This window comes from Diaporthe amygdali (genome assembly GCF_026229845.1).
Source record: "Diaporthe amygdali strain CAA958 chromosome Unknown NODE_2_length_3802984_cov_64_841326, whole genome shotgun sequence".
Classification (NCBI taxonomy): domain Eukaryota; kingdom Fungi; phylum Ascomycota; class Sordariomycetes; order Diaporthales; family Diaporthaceae; genus Diaporthe; species Diaporthe amygdali.
The window spans coordinates 2,793,905-2,815,596 of record NW_026517022.1 but is presented as its reverse complement, the minus strand read 5'-3'; the positions used below and the strand labels follow the sequence as shown (position 1 = coordinate 2,815,596).

The 21,692-nt window shown below is 56.8% G+C and overlaps 3 protein-coding genes across 3 annotated transcripts; 1 reads left to right on the top strand and 2 right to left on the bottom strand.

Moving 5' to 3' along the window:
- Positions 1-8,198: 8,198 nt before the first annotated feature.
- On the top strand, positions 8,199-10,127 carry J7T55_012194 (rna binding protein; the record flags this gene model as incomplete). The annotated part of the gene is made up of 1 exon (XM_053137056.1): positions 8,199-10,127. One exon carries the CDS (start codon positions 8,199-8,201, stop codon positions 10,125-10,127), a length of 1,929 nt encoding a protein of 642 aa, XP_052999995.1.
- Positions 10,128-14,136: 4,009 nt separating this feature from the next.
- Positions 14,137-15,305, bottom strand: J7T55_012193 (O-methyltransferase; the record flags this gene model as incomplete). Its single annotated transcript, XM_053137054.1, has 2 exons — positions 14,137-14,220; positions 14,310-15,305. 2 exons carry the CDS (start codon positions 15,303-15,305, stop codon positions 14,137-14,139), a joined length of 1,080 nt encoding a protein of 359 aa, XP_052999994.1.
- Positions 15,306-16,404: 1,099 nt separating this feature from the next.
- J7T55_012192 (protein efr3) lies at positions 16,405-19,922 on the bottom strand (the record flags this gene model as incomplete). The annotated part of the gene is made up of 2 exons (XM_053137053.1): positions 16,405-19,594; positions 19,708-19,922. 2 exons carry the CDS (start codon positions 19,920-19,922, stop codon positions 16,405-16,407), a joined length of 3,405 nt encoding a protein of 1,134 aa, XP_052999993.1.
- Between the last annotated feature and the right edge of the window lie 1,770 nt (positions 19,923-21,692).

Genomic DNA, 21,692 nt, shown 5'->3' with positions numbered 1-21,692 from the left:
GAGCCATTTGGACTCCTACGTATATCATTTGGTCGGCCCATTCACATGCAGAAGCAGCGGATTATTCTGTTCGACTTGTGCCTCTCATAGTACTCAACACCAGCGGTGTTCACCCTCTATCCCGCTACCATCACTGCAGATGGAAGGGGTCACATGGCACGCTGGATGCTCCCCGCGGTAGCGGTAGAGAGAGTTTGAAAGGGGATTTATCAACTTCAATCCCGCATCGTGTCATCGCCGCAAGCGTGCAGTCCGCAAGGCTGAAGAAGCTCATAACCCTCAACACGCGAGGCCAACTCAGTAAGGGCGTGGTGTAACGAAGCCGGTGAAGTAACCTAACGGTGACGTTCACATTAGGAACCATAACTCAAGAGCCGTGCTGAAACTTCAACATGAAGCCGTTTCCAAACCCTTTAGACACGCGTTTGGCGCGACGGACAACCCCCCGCGGCGGTTTTGGTGCTGTCAAGCCATCCCATGTCACCATCAGGCGCGCTGCCCAAAGAGAGTTCCGGATCAGTGCACGCCTGTGACCCGGGAGGCTTAGCTTCTATCCCAAGGGTGATACCCCATAGGTTGCTCGATAAGCTCCGAGCTTTCGACCGATGTGGACGTGGCCCGGGCTTGCGGGTTGTCTTGCTGATTTGGTGGTGGAGATTGTTCGGGGAGTTAGGCACCTCGGCGCGACTTGTGCGGGATGCCGCCGTGTTATAGCAGGGGAAACTGAAAGAGGGGGAAAAAATATCAAGAGCCCTCTTGTACGTGGATCACGCGCATCGCAAACGCGATAACAAAGAAAAGGGACGAATGAAACGGGGTTCGCTAATGGTTGCTGTTGAAAGCATTGTGATGAAAAAAGACTGACGTCCCTTGCTGGGTTCGCGACACGTTTCTGTCGCGGTAGGGTTCGTGGAATTTAAGATATAACTCGAGATGCACCCACCTCCTATAATAAGAGATATCAAGACGCGAAAAGCATAAACTTTCGTCACATGCAACCTCGATGAGGTTTCAAGCCTTGATGGAATGGTCTGGACCATCGGCGTAGAGTTGCTTGCAGTAGTCTCCTGCATACTGGGGGGCAGAGTGCTGTTGTATCCAGTCCATTGGGTTGGTGCTCGGCCTCGATAAAGGCAAGGGTGATTGTTAGCAAGCGGAGCCTGACGAAGTCAAATCAGAGGAGCAGGGCGAATGGACGTTGTGCGGTATCCGGTCCGGGCAGAGTCGCGGGGGCCAAATAGCTGGTCACATAGCTCGGGTCGATATCTGCCGGTATGGAAGAAAGTGACTGCGATTGCCCATCGAGCCAGTGACAAGTCGTTTCGCTGGGAGGTTGTTCAAGCCCCCCTCCCCCCAGTCACCGGTCCAAGGTGCTGGAGTCTGATGATGATGAAGGGGAGGTCTTGATGAGCATAAAACCCACCGGATGCCTGATCGGCATTGGAGGTGGTCATAGGGAAGACCCCTGCGCGCCCTTGTCTGCAGCCACGGCCCTACCGTCAGACGGGCATCCGTGTTTGGAGCTATTCCGGCTGTCAAAACTTCCATGTCGACCCAATGTGAGCGCGTGCCAAGGCTATGACCTCGGACGGTCGTCAAACGCGAATTGCAGAGGCTCCTGGCAGCCCATTTGCCCTGGGAGCTGGAGCTGGAAAAATAGATGTAGCACGAGACATCACGAGCAGTGTTTCGAAAAGCCCGGAGAAATGACCGAATGGCGAGGGGTCGTTTCATCAACCTCTCCGTGTGAGTCCAAAACTCGCAGTCGCAGAGGTGGGTACAAGGACACTCGGCGAACAGGCCGAGTCATTGGGTGACGAGGGCAGGGTGCATACAGCGGATGTGCGGTAAGAATGACGCCCAGGATAGGATTGACGATCTGATATATAATGTGGCTGCATGGTTTTGGCAGATGTGTGGTGGACAGTACCGAACTGGCGGGTTCCGGATCGGCTAAGCACATTAGGTGGAAGCCATTCACGGGCATTAATTAACCTTGCCGACTCGGGCTTCGGGATTCATAAAGTGGTTGGTGGTGCTCTTTAGAATGATGCTGCCGTTGTATATTGTAAGTCATGGTTGGTAGAGGGTTCTTGGAGCCGTTAAGCATAAGTGAATGTTGGTCCAAGGCTCAGCACTCCCGAGACTGGCTAGGCGTTAAACCACCACCAGCACTGGGTGCCCAGGTTTCTCTGTGAAGTATCTAGGATGGTACCTGGGCAATGTCTTGGCGGGCCACAGGTCAGTGGCTGTCTGTACGCAGAAGATATGCCCTGCTCACCTCACCTGCTCACCGTGGTGTTGTGCGACGGCGTACGAGTCCAGGCAGAAGCGAGGTGTGGATGGCGCTAGGGCATTTGTTGATGCTCGCGTGAGCATAGTCCAGGATTTGCTTCCGAGGATATGAGGAGTAGTTGACGGGCTGAGACATTGAGGAGTCGTCCTGGTCGTCGAAGAGGGCGTTGTCGGTAGAGAGGGTGTGGCGTGGATGGGTGAGGATGGGAAGTGAGCAATGTCTGATGCACACACAGAGCACGGCTGATGCTGATGCCATGAGCAAGTACCTCCTGTTGGTCGACGTACATGTTTGATCGATTCGGAACATGTACCCTGGGCACGACCTGGGGTGCCAGGTGCAGTAATCTGTGGTCTGTGCCCCGTGCTCTGCGATCAGACTTACCGGAACATCAGCCGAGCTGAGCCTGGAGAGCACAGGCCATGCACTTGACTTGACCTTGACTTGACAGAGAGACAGACAAGCTCGACGCTACTCTGGAAGGCCCCACCTTCACCTCGCGCTACTTCTGTGCCCTGCGACAAGGCCATAACAGGGCGACAGAAGGCCAGAAGGCCAAGCCCCCCGCGAGAGCTGCAGGTCCATGTCTTGGGCGTGTCTGGCAGGTAACTAACTATCGAAGAAAGTTGTGGTTATTTACGAGGATTTAGGGTGTCGTATTCTGCTAGCACATGGCCAGGCTGAGAGCCCATCTGGGCGAGAGGAACATGTACATGCAGCAAGTACACACAACACAGGAAAAGGAAGTAGACAGACGAGCAGGTACGTACATTTTGGATCTTGGTGGTCGTGGGTAGGAAGGAACCTACCGTAACCAGGTGGGCTAACCAACCAAGGCCTTGTGCAGGCGGCCCCATACCTGACATTCCCGCGCCTGCGGGACAAGTCGACGGATCCACCTTTTTGCATTTAGCCATTCAATTCTCTCCCTTAGCCGTTTTGTCCATTTCATCCAGGAATTTGCAGAGCTGGGCCAGCTTGTCGACAGCGACAGGACGGTGGATTGAAAGTTGACATGTGGGCCTCGGTGTGTCTCGAGATGTGAGAGACAAAGGCAACAGGGCAAGGCAAAAAAGAAGAAAGGAGAAAAGAACGCGCCCCAACAAAGGGGATGCGAAGCGAAGCAAGGCCGATGCGATGCATGGGAAACAGGCATTTGCATTGTGCCTCGGTGAGATGTGAGATGAAGGTGTCTCTGATGGTGTGCTGCCCTCTGCCCTCTGGCCCTCAGGCCCTCTGGCCTCCCCCATGCCCCATGCCCCATGCCCCATGCCCATTCCCACGCCTATGCCCACCCCTTGTGCAACTCGTCTGTCGAACGGCACAATCGCAGCAAGATTCACTACACACTACGTGTCTCACCGGTCCCCTCCTCTACCAGAAATTACTAGCCTGCTTAGCCCGCCAGTCCGCTTGACCGGCGAATCACCACAGGGCTAGGAAAGCTTATCCCCGCCCTGTTCTTGCTCAACCTCTCTCTCTTTCTCTCTATCTCGAGGTATCTGTCTCTTCCTCTCTATCTCTGCCCTGCTGAGGATGCAATAGCGCCGGGCCATCCGTGAACTGTTCTCAGACGGATGCAGGACGGACGAACATCCTCGCAACTCTTAGTGGCTCCCGTCACTCTGGATGTCGTATTCCAGCACGTGTCCCCTCAGGTAGAGAAACCCAACAACCGCCACGCCATGTCAGAACAGACAGACAGTACACAGCAAATGATGATGGCGTTGCAAGCTGGCAGGTTGTCAACGAAGGGCTGAAAAATTGCCGACGACTGCAAGGGGTGCCTTGCAGTGTTCGGGGCCCAATCTCCATCTCAACGTGGGCGTGATTTGCCCTGTTTCGAGTCCTGATGGGGGAAGGCGCCATCGGGCTCCCATCTGAGACAGGACAGGGCCCCCCGAGTCTGAGCCAGCCTCCATTCATTACAACCCCAATATATGAGCAGACTTAGTGGTGGTGAGTGGTGACTGGATGATCGAGCTGTTGTTGCACAGGATTTGTTGAGCTCATTCCAGGAGGCCTGCCTTGGGGTGCTTGGCTGCCTTGGGAAGCAGGTACGTACGGTGGTATGGTACCTAGACTAACGACATTCATTGATGAGCCAGGGCGATCAAGAAGCCCCAAATGGGACCTAGATCGGGCTATCCTGGGAGACAAAACGGCCGGACTACAGAAATGGGGACCAGCAAGCCTGCAAGCCCAGCTTTAGTGCACTACAGGTAGCAGTAGCTGCTCCTTCCTTCTGCAAGTGCACGGCAGTGGGAAAAAGTAGACGGGGCAGGCGTGGCCCCTGTTCCTTCCTGTAGCGTGTCGACACCTGGAGAGGCCGCCTGATTGGGCCGATAGCAGGTCGCATGGCTCTCGATCAATGGTACCCACTTCGAGTCCAGAAGTCGAAACATGACACCTCAACCTACCTACCGAGCCATGATGCCACCTGCTACTGACCGCATTGGTGGTGGGCAAGGATATGCTGAGGCTTTTTTCTTCTTTTTTCTTTTTTTCAATCAATTCGGCTGTCTGTGACCCTCGTGGGCAGCCAGCGACAAGAACGTGCACAGACAGGGCAATGCAGGGGAACTACCACAGTACAGGGCGGGCAGGGCGAGCAGGCCTCGAATAGCAGAACAGAAGGGATGCACCTTCCGCCCCCCCCCCCCTTCCCACCATATCTTGTCACATGCTGCTGCTGCTGCTGCTGCTACCGCCTGCTGCTGCTGGGTGGGAAAGCTTGATGGGCCTTCTCTTGGACGCGCTTACCTAACATACGTCGACGGTCTGGACCTGAGCATGCGACTGGGACGTGATTGGGCGGGCGGCTCATGAAGGCCCCACATCGCCTCAAGGGCCTGCGCTAGTGCGGTGCGCTAGGCATGCAAGAACTGTCAATCGTCCCTGTCCTGTCGAGCCTGCCCTCTCTGCATGGTCTGCCCACCTGGGGATCCGGACTGCGCAGGCAAGCATGCAAAACCCCACGCGCACGCCTTCTTGCCTTTGTGTGTGTGACTCTCGCCCACTCGTGGCCAGAGTCTCGTCGTCCACTGCAGCTCTACTGTACTGCCCTGTACATCAGAATCATCATCAACATTGCCATCGTCATCACTCAGTCAATAGTCAACATTTTTGATTCAGTTGCCATGGCCTACCACTCAATGACAAGCCCTCATCTCTCTCTCGACTCCACTAGCAGGCAACGAGCAGCAAACACAAAACAAAGAAGCAATGCACATACCAGTCCCCTGCATCATCTCCCGCCCGGTCAAGTAAGCGACAGCGACAGCGACACCATGCTGCAGTCTACTTACCCTACGTCCCTACCTGTCCTACAGCGATAACCGTCAACACATCGGCCCATCAACGGTTGCCACTGGCCTGCTGGGCTGATAACATCCCTCCAGCCGATCCTCACTGACAGCATCGCGTCACACAGCCGGGAGTTCCAGCCCAAGTCCAAAATCAAAAAGGGCCCAATTGGGGGAGACCCGCTAGAGACATCAAACAACGTTTCGCCCCTGACCTTGACCCAACTCAACTAAAGTCGATTTTTACACAGCAAGTCCCCAACTCAATAGCCCGACCCGAGTCGAGTCGGGCCTGCTCGGCCACTCAAGTAACGAGCTTTCCAAGCTCGAGACATCGAGACATCGAGACATCGAGACAGCTGCCCCGTCCGTCCGCAGGTGATAGCGTAGGGCCAGGACGGAATGCCTTCCCCGGCTTAGTTCTCATCACCCGGTGGGCCTAGCGCGCAGCCAGTCAGAGGCCTCGATTTGTCTCAATTGTCCATGCCCATGTCAGAACCTGTCTGCTGCTATTCGGAGACACTCTTGATTTATCATCGCGCTTCCCTGGTGGCTCGGCCTCGATCAGTCAATAAGTCAGCCAGTCGGTCATTTGGTCGGTCGGTCGTTCAGTCAGGCAGTTGGTCAAACCCGCCAGTCAAACCGGTCCACCAGCTGCTACCGCAGCCAAGACCGGGGCAAGTCTGGCCCAGAGCTGTCGAAGGCGAGTGATGTGCGCGTCTGTGTGTGTGTGTGTGGGGTGGGGGAGGGGGGAGAGGAATGGGAGTACTTTGGTGTGGTACGGGTTGGTGTGGTGCAGACGGAACCGGAGTGGAAGGTAAGTAGGTACTGGATTCTAAGTGTGCGTGTACTGTACTGTACTGTACCTAGGTATGCCCGCCCGCCTTGGCCCATTCTCAAGAAACAAAAGTCGTGAGGCAGTTCGAAGGGAGGCAGGGAGCACGGGCACATGTAAACTCCATCACCAGGGGCCTAGTCCACTGCCGAACCGAACAGGGCCTCGCTAGTGGGCAACCGCACCGCTCGTGGGCTTGACCAAACATCGAAAAGTTCACACCCAGTATCGCGGTGCTCGGTATGGTAAGTTTAGTCTACTTCTGTTCTGAGACGGAACCAGAGGATGACAAGGCTGTTCCTTGAACTAACTCACTCCTCCAATCGACCAGCAAGTAACTCACCCACTCCCCCTCCCCCGCCCTGCCACACCACGGTACATGACAGCTACGTTCCTGGGCCCTCACTCCAGGGCCTGGGCAAAGGTGCCTTTGCTGTAGACTGTAGACTGTAGACTGTAGACCACCTTGTGTGTGGCATTTCGACCCTGCAGGGCCGTCTCCATCTCAACTCTCGAGGCTTTTGCTCTCGACCCTGTTTCTTCTCGCGTGCTGCTGGGTTGTGACAGAACCCTCCCACGGCGTTTCTGCCAAGCCATCGACCACATGTACATGCTGACCGAGTTACAGTCAGTATCCTTGTACCGCATGGTACCTGGATAAGCTGGTAGATAGATAGATAGATAGATCGGTAGACGGAACTGTACCAGTAGCTGGTTGTAAGCGACCGATTGCAGCGACGAACTGAGAGTTACAACCCTTCTCCCCCTGCCCACCCACCAACCCCGGGTCCAGGTCCCTTAGCAGTCCAGTCCAGGTTCAGTCTAAGTCCCCCAAGTCCCCCCAAGTCCCAGTCCCAGTCCCAGTCCGTCGAGGTCCAAGTCCGTCCCTCTCCTCATCCCGCTCCCTCCTCCCTCCCTCCACACACCCTCGCTCGGCCTTGCCCACGCCCACACACTCACATACTCATACTCATACTCACACACACACACACACACCTCTCTCTGCACGTACGTACATACTGTACTCGCAGCAGGACTCTCTCACACACACGACACGCCCCTAGTCTACGGCACCCCCAATCCCATCCCATCCCCATCCCACCAGATTCCTGTTCCTCTCCTCCATCGAACACACCCCCCCCTTTTCGAGGCTCAACTCAAACACCACATTCTTTCTCTCCCGCTCCCTGAATTTCCTACCCGCCTCGCCAGATTTGCATTTGTTCCCGACAGCCACTCAGTCAGCTAGTCAGTCTCTCTCAGTCTCCTCTCAGTCTCTCTTCAGCAACTCTTCCTTCTCACGCCAGGCCAGCATCCTGTCTCGCCGTCTTCCCTCTCCCCATTCCTCCGCGCGCCCGCCTCGCCTTTGTCCCCACCACATCCGACAGCAGCAGCAGCGCAGCGCCCACCAACCCACCAACCAGCCAACCAGCCCAACTCAACCCAACCCCATTGTGTTTCTCACCCTCGCGACCGCGTCTTGGCCAAACCGGGGACCCAACCTCCCGGACAATCCCATCACGGCCCTCCCGCCCTTTTTTGTTGTAGCGTCGACTCGTCCACCGTGAGCAGAAGAACTGAGAGCAGAACCAGAAGAATTCCCACAGCATCGCGAACCCTCGCGACTAGTTTCGAGGCCAGGCACCGCGACCTGCTCCACATTTCGACTTCTAAACCAGCCTGATTCGATCAGCGCGATCGTCGCCCTCTGTCGTCGCCTGCCATAGGGTACCGTAGGGCTGTGCTGCATGCATCGCGACTCATGTACGGGGATCCAAGCACTTCCGCCGCCTCCTCTGGCGCGTCCCTTACTGCTTTGCAATCGCATTCACTCTCCAAGCCACCGCGGTCGCAGTCGCAGTCGCAGTCGCAACCGCCACCATCATCGTCATACCCATCCACCTCTCTGCCCCTAGCAGCCTCGAGTCGCACCAGTCCCTTCACGCCCAGCACCCTTGCGCCATCATCTACAACAACAGCCTCCTCCACCGCCTACACGAGCGCGACCGTGATCGCGCCGCCGGCCACATCATCATCCATGGCGGCCTCCCTCTTTTACCCGACGCCTCAGCCCATCGGCCCGCCCTTGTCCGCTGCGACCCCATCGCATGCCTCATCATCGTTCGCGCATTCGTTCGACAGAGATGCGCCAGCTCCCATTGGAACCCGCCAACCTGGTGTTGACTATGCCGTCCTCGTCCAACGACTACCGCCCGAGACCACCGAGCAGAACCTAAGAGTGATGTGTATATTCTCTGACGAGCTGCTGGATGTCAACATGCTCGGCGTTTCAGCAGAGCCCGATGGCAACTTTTGCTCCGCTGTCCTCCGCTTCAAGTCTTTCGACGGTGCCCAGGAGGCGCAGACTATACTCAACGGGAAAAAGGGTATGATGGTTGATCACCTCGGCTCCAGGGGGCCCTTTGCTCCCGACAGGAACAAGTCTGGTCCGTCCAGCGGGGCGTCTTCGACAACCTCGCCTGGAACCACGGCGACGCAGCCGCCTCGTTTCGACGGTACCTTCTCGCCGCTCGAAAAGACGTCGCCCTCGATCAACGGAAACTACGTCACCGGCGACTTTGGCAGTGCGAAGCCCAACTACAACTACAAGACATTCTTCTCGCCGCAGTCACCTATCGGAAATCATCTCAGCGAGCAGCCCCGCAATACTGGCAAGAGCTTGATCAACGATGCGACCGACGACGACGATACTGGAGACATCCTTCAGCTTCCCCGCGCCTTTGGAGAGAATGGATCGGTGACAGCCCAGCGTCGAGCGACCGCACCTCAGATCCCCATCCTGGACAGAATGGCGTCCCTTTCCCTCAATACCGGTCCGGCAAACGGTGCGCCCTCATCTCAGCGTGCACATGGCCAGCCAGGGGCGTATCAACCGCATTCGGCCCATCCCAACAACACCATGTCCCCAACGGCTATGAATGGTACCAACGGGCATTATCAAACGGGTCCGGTGCAGTGGCGTACGCATGTTCCGCCTCCTGCGAACCCTGCCGACATGAACCCGCCTTGCAACACCCTCTACGTTGGGAATCTACCTATGGGCAGCTCGGAGGACGAGCTGAAGACCGTTTTCTCGAGGCAGCGCGGCTACAAGCGACTGTGCTTCCGGGCGAAGGCCAACGGACCCATGTGCTTTGTCGAGTTTGACGACATTTCATGCGCGACAAGGGCACTCCATGACCTCTATGGATACCCACTCACCACCAGTGTGAAGGGGGGCATCCGGCTGAGCTTCTCGAAGAACCCTCTCGGCGTCCGAACTCCTCAGCCTCCTGGACAGGGCCCCTCGGGACCTCTGGCCGGGCCCAATGGGCTCATGAATCACTCGACGAACGGCTTCGCATCGGCCGGGCCTCCTCCCGGACTCACCGCGCCCCCAGGTCTCAACGGGGGTCGAACGAACGGACCGTACTCAGCCTCTGGTGTGCAGAATAGTTCAACCCCGAGCTCGTCCTATCCGCCTTCGACGATGTCCAATGGCTCAGCCAACACGTCGCTCCAATTTGGCAACAGTGCGGCTGCCCCCAGCTATGGAGGTAATGCATGGGGCTCCAGCAGCTACTTCACCTCTCCGCCCATTTCCGCATCCAACGGTGTGGCATCTCCGCCATTGGCAGGGGCACCAAACGGTTCTGCCAGCTTCAACTCGTACAGACGGGGCCAGTTCTAGGTGCCGTGAGTCGGGAACATGCCCTGAACTGGTGTTATAAACACTTTTCGACCTGCCCTATTTTCATGAGCTTTTACATTATGTTTGTCTTGAAAGTATTATTGATTTTTGTTTGCGGCTTTGCATTGGCACGGGCTGCACGGGATGGATTGCGCTCTCACGGCTCAGCTGTCTCGTTAACGCACATCTCCTTCTCACACATCACATGATTCCCCCCTGCGATTTAGCAAGCACGACATGGAAGGAGTTCACAGGATTTCTTTTCTCTAAATGTTACTCGGGACGAGTGCTGTGGGTCTGACTGCAGATTGCACGGATATGATGAACGACTAGAAGGGTCCTGGCTCTTGGGCTTTCATCAAGACATTTGGTGTTGGGCGGTCAGGCGCATTTGGAGAAAGGAGCCGACCAAGACACCACCACCACCACCACCACCACCACCACCACCACCCAGCATCGTGCGCTGATTCCATCTACGGCATGGTCACAGTCACGTTGCGTCATAGGAGACGATGCATTTTCATAGAGCAGGGCATGGAGTTTTATTCGGGTTTCGCATACTGGGATGGTTTGGTGCACAACACGCGCACGCACGCACACGCACACCGCTTCAGGTTCGATTCGAATCTTTCAGGCACGGCGAGGACCACACATCGGCAACGAGACACTGTGGGTACGAGAAACCACACGGCGGGAGGGAAAACCAGCACGATAAAAGGAAGCGAAAAGCATTCGAAATACCAGGGCATTATCATCATCGTCGTCGTCATCATTCATTATCAAAAGCAAGGAGGGAGAGCCGTGAGAGGTTGGGTCTCACTCATCATAATCTCTCAGGAAATGTCTCATCACATTACTCGGCGCGGGGAACAAAACGCATCTTGCAACTACTACACATCCATACTACGCACCACTGTCCACGGAGTTCAGACCTCGCATGGCCGGGGCCCTTCACACCGCGGATCTTTCGACTTTTCCATTATACCCCTCTCCTTTCATTTCAATCCGACTTGGCCTTGGGTCTTCCGCACGAGCGCGGCCTTGGCTTTGTCAGAAGCTAAGCTTTGCACATCCGACATCTACACGCATTTCACAGGCGCTATAATACACAAATGACGACTACAAGAGCTATGCCGATGCAGGAATCAGGCAGCCGTCGGTGAAGGGGTGGGCAACGAAGGGCCACCAGAGACTCGTCAGAGTGGCGAAAGCAGCAGCGAGGATGAGATGTTGGGTCTTTTTCTACCCTCTTTTTCTATTCCTATGGTGTGGATCTTTCTTTCCATCGTTCAGATTACCGGACATCTTACCACATACCCCCCCTCGACAGAAAGAGCCGACTGGGATCTTACGTGTAGCGAAAAGGGCGTTTATTCTTTTTTTTTATTCTCTTTAACATTTATCCACCATCAAAGACGGGTCAGGGAGCATCGGGGCCGCTTCAGACGGTGGAGGCTTACCATTGCGGGATGTCAACATTGGGGGTTGGTCTTTGTGTTTTTATGTTGCCGCGTTCTTCATGTAATTTGGTGGTGGGGAGAACGAGGGAGCTACGAGCGTGTTGGATCTGAGTGGGAGATAGGGGTGGCCACACCCATCCATCCATCCACCTACTTGCATTTCCTTCAAGATCCACCGTTCGTTTCTACCATCAGCGCCCATCCAACCAACCAGCCGGCCCGGCTTTTACCTTTGTCCCCCTTTTCTCTTGCTCCTAGCGGTACGAAAATTTATAGCTTATCTTTTCTATAGACGGGGGGAAGGAGGCTTGTTCTTTGTTTGATGTTCTGTTCGTCGTCGTGGCCGCGAGTAAAGAATCGAATCGAATACTGCGTTGGTTCCGCTCCTGTTCACACGAGATTGCCTCATGATATCGCATTATGTGCTTATGTGTGTGCTTGTGACAAGTGTCTTGTCTAGTAGTCCAGTGCTGTCAGACCCCGGCTGTGGGCTGCATGCAGCCGGTTACCGCGATACTTTAGTGTCAAACATGCGGTGGTATCATTGCACGATATATCGCCACCACAGACGCATAACCCCCCACCAAGAGTATCGCACCCCGATGGATCCACCTGCCCGAATAGGCAGATAACATTTTCTCTCTCTTGGCCCGGCTGATCCTGCCCTTGGCTACTAATCACAATCATAGGTGTCCAAGCATATGTCGTGGCATACAACAGCGACGGCAGGGGTGACAAATGAAGTCCGCTCAAGATCTCACCACTAGGAGGCCGGACGATAGGGGCCGGCGAAGCAGCAAGTTGCACCGGGTACCTCGGTTCTCACGTTCTTGGTGTCCTTATGCAACATATTTTCAACAATCACACTAGCTCCACCTTTGGGGATTCCTCCACGCGGGAAAAGCTTGATGCCTGGAGGACGAGGGCGTTTCTCTCCCCGTGGGATTATGTATCGTCCCACCTGGCCTAGGCACCGGTAGTTGTCTCTCTTTTTTTTTGTGGGGACACGGGTGGTAGCAGGCAGGATAATGCACGATCTAGTAGTGTAGCAGCCGAGAAAAGACCACCTACCTACTGCCGTAACCGAATCCGCATCGCCAGCCATCGGCAGGTGTACATCGTAACGAGGGCTCATCGTTCGATTAGTCCCCAAGAGGAAGGAGGTTCAATATGCATGCCAGGCAGCCCACACGGCAATCGCCTTTGTTTCGGGGGCCATGTCACTGCAGAACGAAACCCAAACCAAACCAAACCAAACAAAGACACTGTTGGCGTCCCGGGCCACTGGGCTGGGTCCGCCACGGTCCGCATCGTCGAGGCCGGACGCGAGGCCACAAAAAGACCTCTCGGAAGACAGATCTGGGTGGGAAATCACTATCACCACTGACTCCCTCAGGCTCACTCACTCCGCCTAACCACTGTCGCGGCATGTTCCTCCCTCTTGATTAGTCCTCGGGTGCGGTAGGCGTTATTGTTGATCAACAAAAACCGGAGAACCAGGGAAACAATCGCCCGAGTTTGCTGCTGTGTTCCCCGTCCCCACCTAGGCTGCGACCCGGACAGGGAGGCCAGCTCGAGAGAGAGAGAGAGAGGGAGAAAAAAATCCCTTGGCGACGCAGCGGCAAAGAGCCCCACGCCTCGCTCGTCCCTTTTTTCTTTTTGCTTTTTTTCCCACGTGCGTGGGCCGCCGCGGAATAGGCGGCAAGCGGGGCGGCCTTCGTTATTTTTGCCTCCCTCTCAGGGATATTGCTGGTGGTTGCGTAGAGAATCCTCCGACGCGCCCGCTTTTGCGTACGGCGTGTTCGGGTCTTGCGGGGACGGATAGCGCGGGCCCATCTCGGACACATAATGTCCGTCTTTCCTGGTCTGGTAGATTCCTGTGTTCAGCCGAGGGCCGTCCAAGGGTTGATCTGTCCATGGTCCTGTGCGGGTGGCGGATTATGAGCTCTTTTTTTTTTAGTACTGCGGGAATACGCATTGGATGGGTCCAACTACGCACACGACTGTAGTATGTAGACTACCATACCGTGAACTGCATCCTCAGGGCTGATCTTCGGGTATGGCGCTCGCGTTGCCGCGCCTGGGTCCTTCAGAAAAGCGGACCCGGTTTCGCTCTACTGTTCTTCGGCCCCCATTTCGGCCCTCGGATCGGGACGCCGGCACCTGGGTGGCGTAAACATGATGGGTCGGAACTGGGGAACGGGTCAGGAGATATTCGCTTTGTGAATCCAGTTCCTTTGGGGACGCCCATGGACTAGGCGTGACACCCGCGATGACCGAGTATTGCCGTCGAGATGGTACAGTGCTCTTCAATGTTTTTTTTCATTTATCACTATACAGACCGACGGCAGTGAGTGGTGCAAGCCCGCCATGCCGCCGTCTGCGATAATCTAACAGATCATCTGTCCCCATGAGAACCATGAACCACCTCGAGCCTTTTTGACGCCAGAGCAATAAATCATTAGATCCCGCTTGTCCCACAACGCCTTGCCGAATCCCATAAATCTTGAGTATGTGTCGATGACTTCCTTGCCCACCCGGGCCCTTTCTCAGAAGTCAAACCTGAGCACCTGGCCGTTGTCCTTGAAAGCCGACGTCAGCTGAGCCAAAACCATCGACTTCGGGCCAAACCACTGCGGAATAGTCATGTCAGCTCTCTGTCTCGCAAGGAGGACCAAAACTCGACAAAGTGAAGGAAGAAGGGCAAAGCAGTAGAACTCACCGGCGGCGCAGTCTCTCTCGAGATCTCGCCCTCGACGCCCATAAACTCGTACCACCGCACCTCATCCCTGAGCCTCAACTTCTCATGAAACGGCAGCACAGAGCGCGCGTCGTCAACACCCCACTGGAACTTTGTGCCGCTGGGCTTGAGCATGTTGACGCGCTTCGTATGCGCAACAGCAAGGCTGCCAACAGTGTCGAAGATAAGCTGCCCGCGCCCAAAGTAGTCAAGCAGCCCGCGGATGACGGCCTCGGCCTCGGCGGGCGTCAGGTACGGGAACAAGCCCTCCGCGACGACGAGCGTCGGGCGGTCCGCGGGGATGTCGCTGTACCACCTCCCCTCGGTGACGCTCAGGCTGCGCAGCGAGTAGTCCCCGACGGGCCGCAGGCCCCCGACCCCCTCCCCGTCCTCGCCCTTCTCCCCGTCGTCGTCATCATCCAGCCCGCAGCCGCCGCCGCCGTCCCTCCCCCCCATGACCCGCTCCCGCAGGTTCGTCACGAGCGGCCGGTCGACGTCCACCCACCGCACCAGCTCCGCGTCGCGGCCGACCCGCCGGTCGCGGCAGTCGAGCCCGCACGCGAGGTGCAGCACGGTGACGTGCTCGCCCGGGTGCGCGTCGAGGAACTCGCGCGTCCAGGCGTCGATGCGCGCCGCGCGCCCGGCCACGTAGCTGACCCAGCGCGGGTCGGTGCCGTAGGTGGCCTCGAGGTCCTGGTCCTCGAGGCGGCCGAGGACGCGCGGCGCGCGGCGGTCGTTGAGGATGGGCTGCGGCGACTGCGCGTCCGCGGCCCTCCAGAAGAGGGGGATGAGGAGGAGCTTCTCGGCCTCGTGCAGGGTTACCTTCTCGGGGGCGCGGGTGCGCCGCGGTGGTTGTGGTGGCGGCGGCGGCGGCGAGCTCCTGCTGCTGTAGCCCGACGCCTTTGAGACGTCTGTCGATTTGGAGCCGCGTCGTGAGTCGGGCGGGCCGATGTCGCTGGTTGGGGTGTGTCCTGACATCTTCTCGGGTAAGAGGAAGGGGGTCGAGGGCAGTGTGTCTGGGTCCGTGTGGAGACGTGAGTGCCGGGGTTGGCGTTTCGACCCTTGGAGAGGAGAAGCGAGCGTGGTGGAATGAATGGAACGATTGTCGAGAGAACTGGAGGGAACTCCGCCATGCTGGGGGAGGTGAGTCGGTTGTGTTCGCCTTTATACGAGTCAACGGCAGGCGGTGGGTCGACACGAGAGTTTGCCTCGCCCAGACATCGTGGAGGCACATCCGACCAACACCATCCCACCGCGCGGTCTAGATCGTTGGAGTCCCGGATGCCTTGACCGAGGCTCCTCCGCCCCCTTGCCTGAGAGGAACCGGCTGTTGGGGACGTGGGCCCTGACCCACTTGAATAAGTGGCGATCCTATTCGTATATATCATGTATCAGCTTTTTCCTTACTCACACTTCAAGCTGACAGGGGAGGGAAAATATTCCTCTGGTATGCGAACAGCAATGTACTGATCAAGACACACGCTCCTTTCAAATGTTGCTCATTTTCATACAGACGCTGATACAGGGCTACAAGGGAACACTCCCAGCAACGACAGACAAGCCTTCCCGTATATACATGTGTAACGACAACAATAACAACGACAACAGCAACAACAACAACAACACAGAGTATTATGCTCATGTTTGGATTAGATATGTGACGTCAGGAAGAGCCGTCCCACTCGATCGCGCTCCCAAACCTCTCCAATCCTCGCCATGCCTCATCCCAACCACAAAAAGAACACCCCACCAGTCGCCCATAACGCCCATCTGGCTTAATAGCATCGCAAGAAAAGACGTGAACAAAGTGAACAACGCGGGTCTGATTACCCGTGAGTGATCCGAACCCATGATTTTGTATACAGAGGAAGCATCGCCAAACCAAACCATGATGAAGTTGCGTGGGTGTGTTGAGAGCAAGCACAAGCCCAAATGCCGGCCAGCCCAGATTGAAATTTTAGTCAGCTAACAGGTACCCACTCAAAGTCTTGACGGGCCTCGAGGGCTGAGCATAGATGAACTTTAACAAAGAAAAAAGATCGCGGCACCCGTAACCATCACGTGGTCAACCATACTACTAGTAAGGCGGCCTGGTGATGTTCCCAAGGGTCCCCTCACCAACACGTGAATCGATGCCCTTGAGCAGCGACTGTAAGTCCATTGTCGGCAGGGGCTCATCCGGCGAGTGGATGCTACTCCACGTCGATGACCGGACCGTGTCCCCGCCCCTGCTCTTGATGCTCCGCTGCTTCGGGGCCTTCAAGGGTGGCAGGACGTGCGGCGCGCCGAACTCAAGCGACGTCGCGTAGTCCTTCGTTGCGGTCTGCGGCGCAGGGTGCGCGGCTCCCGCGAAGTCGGAGGGCAACGGCGGCACGGGCGGGACGCCTTCAGAGTCTTCCTCTTCGTCAAGAATCGGTCCGGACTCACTCGGGGGATTGGAGTTCAGAGGGCCCAGGGATGCACCATCCGAGCCCTTGCGCTCGCGAGACATGGACCGCGATCGCGTATGGGCCGGTGAGGAGCCGTCAGTCTGGCCACCTTGCGATTGTGCGGTGGCAGGTGGTGGGTTGAACGACATCTCGGAGGTCGACATGTCGTAGCTAACAAGGCTGTCTTCGCTGCTGCTGACGTCGCGTGCGCCGGCCGTGAGGGGTGGAGCAGGCATTTCACCAGACAGGATCTTCTTCATCTGGCTGACGGATGTAGTGTTCTCCTCTGGGGTCGAAACCCCGTCAGGGTTGCGCGAGAGACCGCTACGGACACTGGTTTTGCGCGTCCTCATCTGCAAGGGCGCAAGGTTGCGTCCCCCGTCCGGCGCGGGCTGGGAGCGTGGCCGCATGTCGTGGTTGCTACCAGCAGGTGTGTGCTGGCCACCGTCCTTGTGTCCGTTCGCCAGCGCGCCATTAAGGCCGAGGCGGTTGCGGTGGGTCCCGTTCGTCCCGGTGCGGGAGCCGTTGAGCGAGGCCGACTTGCTTGCGGCCTGGACCGTTGCTATGGCTATCTCGCGCGACCATTCGAACAGCATCGCCTCCTTGAAGCTGGGTGGGATCTCCCTCTCGCTATCCGTCGGGGATATCATGCTCATAGCCGAGCCAAGAATCGGCTGAGTGAAGCTGCGTCCAGGTGATCCAGCAGGGCTGGTCGGTGGGGACAGCGTGGCCTCCTGGTAGCTTGTGCAAATGCAGTCAACAAGCGACAGGCGGTCGTCAAAAGGTAGGAGTGCCTCGGACTCTGCCTCTTGCTGCGAAATCTTAGATTGCTGCGTGACCACGCCGGGCATCCCAATCTTCTCCAACGGCGGCGCCGGCACCTGAATGCCGTCAACCCAGAGTTGCTTCGTCCTCCGTCGAATAATCTCGTTCTGAATTGCGCGTCCAACAAAGGAAGCGTCAAAATCGAACTTCTCCGTCAACACCCAGAAGTAGCCATGGCACAAGCTCCCCAGGCGTACCTTCTGTAAAGGGGTCTCAGCGTCCTGGATATCTTCCTGTAGTCGAAATACCATTGGCAGACCAAACCGCACGGCGTTGACTCCCAGGCGGTTTACGAGCTTCGTAAGCAGAACGTGCAGGAGGACAACGTCCGAATCGTAGTCCAGATACTGGAGGGCATTATCGTAGATGGCTATGTGCAGGAGATGCAGGAACCTGCTCTTGGACCTCTTCGATGGTCGTTCTCGGTACGAGGCAGCTGACCGCGCACGTCGAGTATCGGTCGGCGAGGCAGGCTCGACTTGCAACCCAGATCGCAAGTCATCTTTCGCAATCAGGTCCGTCTTCTTCGTCTCTCGATCCAGCCAGGTCAAAAGAGCGTCAACATAAGCTTTGCGGACCTCCCCGTCTGAGTCTCTGAGCAACCACTGAGTGCCCTCCCATTTCTCAATGGGCACCGGATATCTGGACAAGCTTATGCTGCCGCTCATCTTCACTTTCGGGTTCGCAATCTTCAAGATGCCCTTCACTGCCTTCAAAGCGGTGAGCTTAGCGACTGTGAGGAAGAACGGCGACTCCGAGTGCTGGTCGTCCGAGGCCTTCGTGTCTGTGTCTGTTTGCTCGCCCTGGGCTGTGGAGTTCGCGGTGGTTGCGTTCTTAGATGGCTTCAGCCGAAGCAGAAGAGCAGACACCATGTCGATGATCTGTTCGTTGTAGTAGACATGGGTTGCCAAATCACCCATCGTTTGTTGTATGCGCCCCAACAGCTCTTTGCGCTGCGCCACCGGCGTAACCACCTCCTTGCTCGCGCCGCCGTGTGGGTCGCCCGGCATCTGCACCAGTCTCTTCATATGTTGTACAAGGCCCAGCATTATATCCATCACACTCAACCCAATCAAGTTCACGTCCGAGCGGAGCAGGGACCCGATCATCGCCGTCAGGACGATATGCTGTTGCAACGTCTCCTCCTTGAGCTGTATCCGAATCATGGTGTCCATAGCAGTGACCAGAATCACGTATCGCTCCTGCATGGGCGCCCACCGCGAGACGAGTCCGAACAGGTGGATCGCCCACCCGCTGTCCTGGCCGCTACTCGTCCTGACGACCGTCTCGTCCTGCTGAACCCGCTCTTCGATGAACTTCAGCAACGCCGTGGTGGCCGTGTGCATTTGCTGTCTGTTGGGCACGACAAAGATTTGCTTCAGGCACTGGATGGCCAGGACGCCCGTCTCCTCCTCAGCCAGTTTATCGACATCCCCAGCCGTGCCTGACAGGGCTATGGGGTTCGGGTCTCCGCCAGTCTCGGTGGTGCGCACGGTCGCGTTGCTGTTCCTCCGCTTTAGTAAATGCTCCGTGTTCACCTTCTCCTCCATGTTGGCCCGCTGCAACAACACGTCCAGGAAGCCCTCGTTGTCTGTCCACAGGTTCTCCAGTATCATGGGAACTATGACCTCAAGTTGCCGCCCAGCCACAGAGGACAGGGCGTCAGAAGACGCGATGCTCTTGATGGCCTCCAGACCCGCATTCCTCCATCGCACGGCTACCGGCTTGCTCGGCTGGTTCTTGCCCTGTTGCTCTCGTGTCGAGGCCAGAGACGCGTACTGTTGGATGACAGACTCGTACTGGCGTAGATAGGCTTGATCGGCAAAGAGGGACGAGGCATCGTGGTTGGCGCAGAAGGCGTCGAAGGTCGGGATGGAGGACTCGACCAGAGTGATGTCATTCGACCGCAGGATCAGGTCCAGGATCTTGAGCACAAACCTGGCGAATAGGGGAAGGTCTTTGGGACTCTTCTCGATCAAGGCCTCGAGAATCTGGAGTGTGACTTGGACATTGCTGTGCAGGATTCATTGTCAGTCTTGTGTGTGTTGCTCGACTTTGGCTGCCTCCCGGGGTAGGGTAGCGAGGGCGAAGGGCGGGTATTGTGGCTGCTAGAAGCATGGACGTACCCAATGCGCTGGTGCCAGACATCGCTGGCAGTCTTTTTCTCGAGGAACTCGCCGACCTTGTTGATCTTTGTCTTGCGAGAGATCAGGTAGAAGAGCAGGTAGCTCAGCTCGCTCGAGTTGGGCTTGACATCGATGGTGGTCTTGTTGGTGCGAGGGTAGCACTTGAGCACGAGGACCTGGTGCTTGGGGCGACACTTCTGCTGGATGGCCTGCATTGCGCCGGTGGTTGGGCAAGCTCTCGAGCTCGCGGGCTGGGAGGGGCCGCGTCTCTACCCTTGACCAGGCACCGTGGCCGCGGTGGATTTATTTTTCGTCGGGCTGCTCGCGTTTTGGGCGTTGCGCCGGAAGTGAGGCCGGGGTGCAGGGCGTGGGAGAGCCGGACTTTGGGGTTGGGAGGCAGAGAAAGGAGTGACAGAGGACGGACATGAAGGAGGGTCAGGAAGAGAAGGGGAGGGAGAAGAAGGAAAAAAGATGGGATTATCGTGGCGTGGAACGTGAAGGTTGTATCACCATCTGGAGGGAATTAGAAGGGAAAATGGGCTCCCCGTACTGCAATAGCAGGCAATCTTACTGTCACGGGCCGGGCTGGAGCTGGAATTGCGGATGGAGCCAGCATCAATCTGAATTCTGGGATCTGTGAGGCACAGACCTGCTGGCGAGGCTAGGCTCCTGGGCTCCTGGGCTCCTGGGTTCTCGGGCTTGCACGGGCCACGTCATTCCAGGAGGCACTGGCAGGGACTGGGACTGGGACTGGGACTGGGAAAAGAGGACTGGGACTGGGAAGGGGACTGACTGGAAGGGGGCCATACCAAGGCTTGGTAATTCTCCGAGCTGACGATGGTGATGGAAATAGACCCTCCTGTCACTCCCGTTTCTGTATTTATTACTTACTGTACAGCACACTACTCGCCTCTGCGCCTACAGTGCAGCAGCTTCAGCTCCACCTGCAGCTTTGCCTCTGCCTTCGCCCTGGCCCTCGCCATCCGGCCTTCTTCTTCGCGCACAGCGCAGTTCTGCTGCTCTTGTCAGACAGACCGTCTTCTGCCGCATCTCATCGTCCTGGTCCGTCTGACTGCGCAAGCACAAACTCTCCATCACTTGCCCATTTGCCGCTTATTCTTATTTCAGGAGAAAGGATCTGGTGGCACAGCAGAGACAACCGCAAACGACGTCACACCCGATTTTTGTTGGGGTTCTGGAACTCACTCCTCATGTTCCGTCCACTCGAGACGACCGAGTGGGAGGGTGGTGTCAAACCAGACAGGCCAACAAGCCGCCGTGAATGAATTGGTGGAATGTGTGTGAAGCTTCCCCAAGCTGCTTCCGTCACTCGGTCACAACCAGGATGAGCTTTGCCGGCCTGGGAAACAATCGTCGCGAGCTAACGACCCTCTCCTCATGAAAACGTGCAGGACTTTGCAGGCTCGCTTCCCAATCTCTGTTCTCACCTCTTAAAGCGCGCACTAGTCCAGCCACAGGGCAGAAAGTCGGTGCTAATGAACCCCACAGGAGCGTGACAGTTCAGCATCATCGTCACCTCCCCATAGCTAGCCTGCATTTGCCCTGGCCGAGAACATGCTCCAACCCGGCCAACTTATGTACATAACCTTGGGGAGGTAGTATCGCCGGTTGCAAGACTTCACGGACCTTTTCATGCCCGTTGCCACTTCTGGGCCGGGGACAAATAGGCTATTTCTTACCAGACCGCCATCCTCTCCGCTTGCTCTGTGCACTATAAAGCGGCCATTTTATGATGCACGCTTTCCGGAAGTAGACTTTCTACCAACAGATAGCAGACATCTTATCATGCCCTGGATTGCTGGAGATCGACGCGTGCTGCTGCATCCCAGGTCCTAACCCTCCGATCGTACTGCCCCACCCCCGGGCCCCCACGTAATACCAAGATACCCAACCTGAGAACTACATTATATCGATAGTCTGGTCGTCGTATGACGATGAACAAGTTGGTGGGTCTGAACTGCTTC